Raw genomic sequence first — 8,124 nt, 5'->3', positions numbered from 1 at the left:
TAATTTAATAAAATTAACCTACTATGTGTTCTTTTATTATCAAAATTTACTTTACAAACAAAAGATACTATAATTAAAATATTATTAATATTATTGCATAATAACTAAATATAATATTACATGAATAGAAAATACATTTGAAAACTAAAAAAAATTAATTATGTAAGTAATTTTTTCTTTTGAAAAGAGAAACTGAAAATGTCACTTAAGATCATTTCAAGTTTACAACAAAACAACATAAAAAAAAAAATCCTAATTACATAAAAATTAAAATCCAAATAACTGCAAAATTTATAAATATAATAACTTCCAAAAAAAATAAGAAAAAAGATATTAAAAACGCCAATTAGGTCTGGTCTAGTTAGTCTTTTCATAAATATGAGGAGTATGGATCTCAAATTGGAATCTCTTTAACTTTTTCACCAATTTGGTGAGTCAAGATGATGATTACCTGTTGTATGGTAGATGATGTTATTTTGGTTCATTGGGCCTCCTAATAAAAAATAAAAAAAATAAAAACAATACTCAAAGAATAAAGCTCCATATTGGATGGAAAAACTATATCTATAATCTATGCTGTATATAAAAGTAGGAATAGGTGATAATAAAATTTCTTATATTATTTTTGTAAAATTTAAGATACTCTAAAATAACCTTAGTTATGGCCAAGTAAAAAATTTAACATATATATATATATATATATATAATTTGATTGGATATTTTCTTTAACTTTTTTTAATAGATAAATACATATAGATTATTAAGCATTTGAAAATTTAAAATTTTGATTATGATTGTCTTACATAATTTGATTGGATATTTCTTTAAGTTTTTTTAATAGATAAACTAGCATGTTTCCATCTTCAGTCATAATACCATTTCTCAATTCACTTCAACAGTAAGACAACCCATTTACACAAACCCGTACCTGGGCATCTGGGATCTATGCACAATTAAGTGTTGCATGAAGTTCAAGATTGCTCCCATAAATTTGAATGTTACGACAGTGTTCAAACTTAAAATTAATAAATTAAAGATTATGTCCGCTAAATTTCTTTAAAAACCACCACATGGAATTATAGATGTTGGGCATAGCGTAGAAATAGGACAAAACAGAACAGTAGATATCTAACGAGCATGATCAGGCAATTGGCATAAAAGCATTCCAGAATCCATGATTCTAACAGCAAAGAACTAGATGTGCCAAACCTTCTTTGAACCGTTAGCCTTGAGCCAATTAACTTAAGCACGTATATCCTTAACAGCACTTTGCCAGTCAAGACCTTCCATCAAATGTTGCGCTTCAGCAACATCCAAGCCTATCTTTCCCCGGTACAAACTGAAACATAAAGTTAAAAATATTTGACATTAAGATGCGACAAACATATCTCGAAAACAATATGTTGTCATTGAAGTAAGATACAAAATAAATGATTCTCAGCTGCTTACTCAGGGATAAGCGCCTTATATCCAGGCTCCAATTGGGAGATTTTTACAGCATGGTTCTTGATCTCGAAATCAACACCCCACCATTCTTGAAGCACTACAATCCCAGGTGCATCTTCTTTGCCCACCACATATGTATCAAATGTCTAATAAAAAAAGATTCAAGAAAACGAAAAGAAAGTAGCACACCATCAATAATTTAGTTCCAATAAGCATTCAACCAGGATTGAGTTATGTTTGTGTGTGCTTTTTGATAGAGATAATGACAATCTGTCAATTTGTTATTTGTTATTTCTGATATGTATAATTAATAGTATGGTTATAATGTACAGATGGGTATCTTCAGAAATTGATTGAAACTCAAATACTTTCATGGTATCAGAGCAAAAATCCTAACTTCTCCTTTCTTATTTCTTTGTCCTTTCTTCACCATTCTTATTTTTTCTTCTTCCTTGTTTATTTGATAATGGCCGAGAAGATTCATCCTGCCACAACAATTACCAACATCAAAACTCATATTCCAATAATTCTAGATTATGAAAACCCTCAGTATTCTAATTGGGCTACCCTTTTCACCATTCATACATAAGTCCTTCGAGTGGTGACTCTCCTGCCACCGTCAGAACTGTTGCTGAACAAGCGCAGTGGGATCGAATCGATAGTATTGTTCGTCAATGGATCTACGGAACAATCTCTAATGACCTTCTTAACACAATTATTAATCCCCAGGATACTGCTTTGGATGCCTAGAATAGTTTGGCAGAATTATTTCAAGACAATAAAACTTCTCGGGCTATTCATCTTGAAACTGAATTTGCAAACACTAGTTTGCGCGATTTCCCAAATGTGAAGGCATATACTCGCCGTCTTAAGGTACTTGCTAATCAACTGGCCAATGTTGGTGCCAAGGTTTCTGATCAACGATTAGTGATGCGACTTCTGACTGGGCTAACGGATTCTTATGACAGTTTTGTCACAGTAGTCCAGAATAAGGTACCTTTTCCCACCCACCTTTGCACAGGTTCGATCTATGCTTTTTCTTGAAGAAACTACTAAAGCTGAGCGAGCTAAAGTCGATGCTGCAGCAGCATCTCCTCCTACGGCTATGATGGCAAAATCTCGTCCTGTTGAAACATTATCATCTAGTCAACAATCATGGAATCAGTCTTCTTATTCTGCTAGACCTAATAATCGAGGACGACGTGGAAATAATAGGCATTGTGGCCGTGGAAATTATTCTGGAGGACGTGGCAATAATTCTGGTGGTCGAACATTTCCACGAGGGGGTGGTTTTTCTCATCCATGGCAATATCCGTTTCTAGGAGTATGGCAGCCTTCTTATTATGATCAGCAATCACAGTTGCAGCAGTGGGCTGCACCTCCATGTCCTTATCCCTCATGGAATTATAGGCCTCTTGTCCCAGCACGGCAACAAGGAATTTTGGGTCATTCACCATCACAGCACAGTCTTCTGCTCCATCGCAGGCTTTCTATACTACTGCCTCTAGCAGTTATGCTCCCACAAACATTGATTAGGCTATGCATACTTTGTCGTTAAAACCGCCTGAGGAACATTGGTTCATGGACAGTGTGCCACTTCTCATATGACTGCAAATTCTGGTAATCTCACTTCTTATTCTAATTTGAGCCGAAATAATGGAATAATTGTTGGTAATGGTAGCACTATTCCAATTCATGGTCTTGGTCATGCATTATTACCATATACTAAACCCCTTTTGCATCTCAACAATGTTTTACATACTCCACATTTAATTAAAAATCTTGTATCTGTTAGAAAGTTTATAATTGATAACAAAGTTTCTGTTGAATTTGATCCTTTTGGATTTACTGTGAAGGATTTTCTAACGGGGGGCCACCTTCTGAGGTGCAATAGCACAAGTGATTTATATCTATTTACTGATTCTACATTCAATTGCGTTGGACCATCTTCTGTTCAGTCTGCGTTTTCTGTTCTTTCTTCTTCAACATGGCATTCTCGTTTAGGTCATCCTGGGAAAGATGTGCTAGTTTCTCTTAGGAACAATAATTCTATTTCTTGTAATAACGACAAGTTTCCATTTTGTAATTCTTGTCCATTGGGGAAATCTATAAGGCTGTCGTTTCATGCTTCTAGTTCAACTACAAATATACCATTTGATATTATTCATAGTGATTTATGGTCATCACCTGTTCCAAGTTCAGCTGGTCATCGATATTATGTCTTGTTTCTTGATGATTTTACCAAATTCTTGTGGACATTTCCAATATCACATAAATTTCAAGTGCTTAGTGTCTTTATTTCTTTCTCTAAATATGTTCAAACACAATTTGGTAAGACAATTAAACATTTACAATGTGATAATGGCGGCGAATATAACAATGTCAAATTTCATGATTATTGTATACAAAATGGCATAGTTTTTCAGTTTTCTTGTCCCTATTCCTCTTCTCAAAATGGTAAAGCTGAACGTAAAATTAAAACCATCAATAACATGGTTCGAACTGTTTTGCTTCATGCTTCTATACCTGCACGTTTTTGGCATCATGCTTTATCAACTGCCACCTATCTTCTTAATATACTTCCTAGCAAATTATTGAATTACAGGTCACCTACTCAAATGCTCTACCTTAAATATCTATCGTATTCTCATTTACGAATATTTGGGTGTTTATGTTTCCCTTTAATTCCGTCTGCCACCATTCATAAGTTAGAGCCAAGATCTAAACCTTGTGTATTTTTAGGATATCCTTCAAATCATAGAGGGTAGAAGTGTCTTGATCTGTCTTCAAATAAAATCATCATTTGTCGACATGTTAATTTTGATGAGAATCAGTATCCTTTTTCCAAATTACCTGCTGCTAACACTTCTGAATATGATTTTCTGGATGGTAGTTTAACACCACTACAGATACACAGGCTACATAATTCATCTATTTCTCCAACTACCAATGATGAGCCTTTACATGTGTCATCACCTGCTCCCATTATACCAACTTCACAACAACATTCCCCTGCACCTTCCAATAATATGACACAACACCATCCACCTGTCAATAATTCCCAAGCTCACTTAAATCCACCTGCACCTTCTCATAATATGACAACCCGTAGTAAATCAGGAATATTTAAGCCTAACCCAAAATATCAGTCTTATGTTGCTACTTCTTCGTCTATTTCCCCTATACCAACAAATCCTGTGTCAGCTCTAAAAGACCTGAATTGGAAAAGTGCTATGCTTGATGAATTTGAGGCTCTCATTAAGAATAAGACTTGGGATTTAGTTACTCGTCCAGCAAATGTCAATATTCTTAGATTAATGTGGGTTTTTCGTCATAAAAAGAATTTTGATGGTTCATTTGAGAGGCATAAAGCCCGTCTTGTAGGTGATGGCAGGTCTCAGCGAGAAGGAATTGATTGTGAGGATATCTTCAGTCCGGTTGTTAAACCTGCGACAATCAGAATGGTGCTTAGCCTGGCAGTTTCAAAGAAATGGTTCATTCATCAACTTGACGTTAAGAACGCATTCTTGCACGGTAATCTCAATGAGACAGTTTATATGTATCAGCCTTTGGGATTTCGAGACTCCTCCCAGCCTGATCATGTATGCCTGTTAAAGAAGTCTTTATATGGCTTGAAGCAAGCCCCTCGCACTTGGTACCAAAGGTTTACTGATTTTGCGGCAACAATTGGTTTTATTCATAGCACATGTGATCATTCTTTATTCATTTATCATAAACATGCAGCAATGGCATACATATTACTGTACGTTGATGATATAGTTCTTGTAACTTCGTCAGCTGCTTTAAGAAAGGACATCATTACTAAATTAAGTGCTGAGTTTGCAATGAAGGACTTAGGACCACTTAATTATTTTCTCAGTATTAAAGTTCAACGCAACAACGCAGGTATGTTTTTGACCCAACAAAAATATGCTGCTGAACTGTTAGATCGTGCCGGCATGACTGAGTGTAAATCGAGTCTCACACCTGTGGATACAACAGGCAAATTAAGTGCTCAAAGTGGTGAACCGTGTTCTAATCCTAAGTTATACAGGCAAATGGCTGGAGCATTACAATATTTAACTTTTACTAGACCTGACATTTGTTATGTTGTCCAGCAAATCTGTCTCTTTATGCATGCTCCAACTGAACAGCACATGAAGGCTTTAAAGCGGATACTGCGGTACATTAAAGGAACAATTCATTATGGTTTACAGTTATATAAATCATCGGCACATTCTCTGGTGGCTTACACGGATGCCGATTGGGGTGGTTGTCCTAACACCTGCCGCTCTACTTCTATATTTCTTGGGAATAATCTTATTTCTTGGTCTTCAAAGCGGCAACGTATAATCTCAAAATCAAGCGCAGAAGCTGAATACAGAGGAGTTGCTAATGTTGTTTCTGAATCTTGTTGGTTGAGGAATCTTTTGCTGGAACTAAATTGTCCGATATCAAAAGCTACAATGGTATATTGTAATAATGTTAGTGCAATCTATTTGTCAGAGAATCCAGTTCAGCATCAACGCACTAAACATATAGAGATGGATATTCATTTTGTGCGTGAAAAAGTTCAAAAAGGAGAGGTTCGAGTTCATCATGTTCCTTCTCGTTATCAAATTGCAGACATGTTTACAAAAGGTCTTCCGCGCGTTTTGTTTGATGATTTCAGAATCAATCTAAGTGTTCGCTCCGCTGCCCCTTCGACTGAGGGGTTGTGATAGCGATAATGACAATCTGTCAATTTGTTATTTGTTATTTCTGATATGTATAATTAGTAGTATAGTTATAATAGGACACTCCTGTATATAATGTACAAATGGTTATCTTCAGAAATCGATTGAAACTCAAATACTTTCACTTTTGTATATGCCATTAGAAACCCAAACTGCTGCTAATGTTTACATTGAATTATAAATTCCCATAATTTATTGTTCTTTAATATTTTAATTGTATGGCTAATGCAAGGTCAAGTGGTTACCCACTAACAGTCAATTTGTTAATTACACAACACAAGAATGATCCAAATGATTTCTCCTTCAAAATCACTAAAACTGCACAATCAATCCCTTTCAAAACAATGGGATAAAAAATAGAATTCTGCACTTTTAATCAGTATCCGAAAATCAGAAGAAAACCCAATTTCCAAGTTGATTGAAAACACAAACCTATTAACGAAAACCTCCCAAAACAAACAACCCCTTCCGCAAAAATCATTAACAAAAAATAAAAGAAAAAAGAAAAATAATATATAAAAAAAATAAAAACTTACAGTATCTTCTCTCTGGATTTGGATTTTCTTGAAAGGAGCAGAAGCAGAGTCAGCCATTGCACGAACTTGAAAGCGGGAAGCGGAGAGAGAAGGAGAGAGTGTCCGTAGAAGATAAGATGCAGTAGAGGGTTTAAGAAGAGTTGTCGAGGTGAAAATTCTGGAAGCCGATATAGATGCTAGCATTTCTTTTGCTGCTATATCACTCCACATCAACGTGTGTATTTATAGTGAAAAAATGGAAAAATGAAAATTATCTCTTTTTTTTTTTGGCCTGGAAACGAATAGGGTGGCCATTTTCCGGTTTTTAGGTGGGAACGGGAACGGAAACTCTGTGAGAAGCTGAAATCAGTCCAAATTAAAATTGGGAGTCTACACATGATTTCGATTTTTTTCACGAACCGTGAACCGGCAGTTTTAAGAATCGGTTAGAACCGGTGGTTTTTCCAATTGACAATTCCACCGGGTTTTAATAACTTTTTTTTATTTTTTCAAATACCTCAAATTAACCTTTTTAACAACTATATAACGGTCAGTTTAAAGGGATTTTTGAAAATTTTATTTTTTGAATTTACTATAAATACTCCTTTTTATTTTAAAAAAATAAATTAAGTTCAAGCTATTTATAAAAAAATCAAGTCTTTTTTTTAATAAATAAATTAAGTTTTTTTAATTTTTTTTAAAGTTTTTTCTAAAAATTATTTCATAAATATTTAAATTTTAAATTTTCAAAAAAAATTCCTTAACTTTTGATTTTATAAAGCTGAAAAATCGACCAGAACCATTAATTTGAAACTGTTAAGAAATAGGAATTGAATCCATAAACATTTGGTTCTAAATCATAATTAAAACTGTCAATTTCTAGTTCAGTTTCGCTTCTAAATTTTTTAGAACTCGAACGGTCGATTCCAAAATCGAAACCCGGTATTCCAAAACAGTGGTCTTCCCTACCCGGACGCCCAGTACATTATAAGCAGGACATGGTACTCACTATTAATTTATAAATTTATAAAATAAATCTATAATAAAACTCTTATAAAATAAATAACTCTTTTTTTTTTTTTCACTTCACTTTCCCGTCAACCAGAAAGATGATTATAATATAGTAAAATATACGGGGGAATTATTGCAGAGAGGCAATCAGTGAAGCTGAAACTCAAAAGCCATAAAATGTTGAGGCTTTTGACAATGTTATGGTTTTTGACAATACCCAATTTTGTAAACGGTTCTACTTAACCGACATAGAGCAGACCCAATCATTTAGATGGGCTTGTGGTTATTGTCTATGTTTGAAGATGGGCCCCGCCCATAAAGTTTGAACAAGGGAAGATGTTATTTTTCTGGTTTAGTCATTTACATTGGTCGTCTTCAAATTTTGATTTTAAAATCCCTCAAAAAGAAAAAAAAAA

At 34.3% G+C, this 8,124-nt stretch overlaps 1 protein-coding gene across 1 annotated transcript; it reads right to left on the bottom strand.

Annotated features, from left to right (window-relative positions):
- Window positions 1–958: 958 nt before the first annotated feature.
- Window positions 959–6,943, bottom strand: LOC149491660 (uncharacterized). Its single transcript, XM_089717143.1, has 3 exons — window positions 6,719–6,943; window positions 1,450–1,592; window positions 959–1,339 (listed from the first exon to the last, which is right to left on the bottom strand). Exons 1-3 carry the CDS (start codon window positions 6,926–6,928, stop codon window positions 1,243–1,245), a joined length of 450 nt encoding a protein of 149 aa, XP_089573269.1. The 5' UTR covers window positions 6,929–6,943; the 3' UTR covers window positions 959–1,242.
- Between the last annotated feature and the right edge of the window lie 1,181 nt (window positions 6,944–8,124).

This window comes from Jatropha curcas, unplaced genomic scaffold (genome assembly GCF_041381405.1).
Source record: "Jatropha curcas cultivar XTBG-Jc1 unplaced genomic scaffold, XTBG_Jcur_1.0 HiC_scaffold_971_pilon, whole genome shotgun sequence".
Classification (NCBI taxonomy): Eukaryota; Viridiplantae; Streptophyta; class Magnoliopsida; order Malpighiales; family Euphorbiaceae; genus Jatropha; species Jatropha curcas.
The sequence above is the reverse complement of the archived record's forward strand: the minus strand, read 5'-3'. Positions and strand labels throughout refer to the sequence as shown.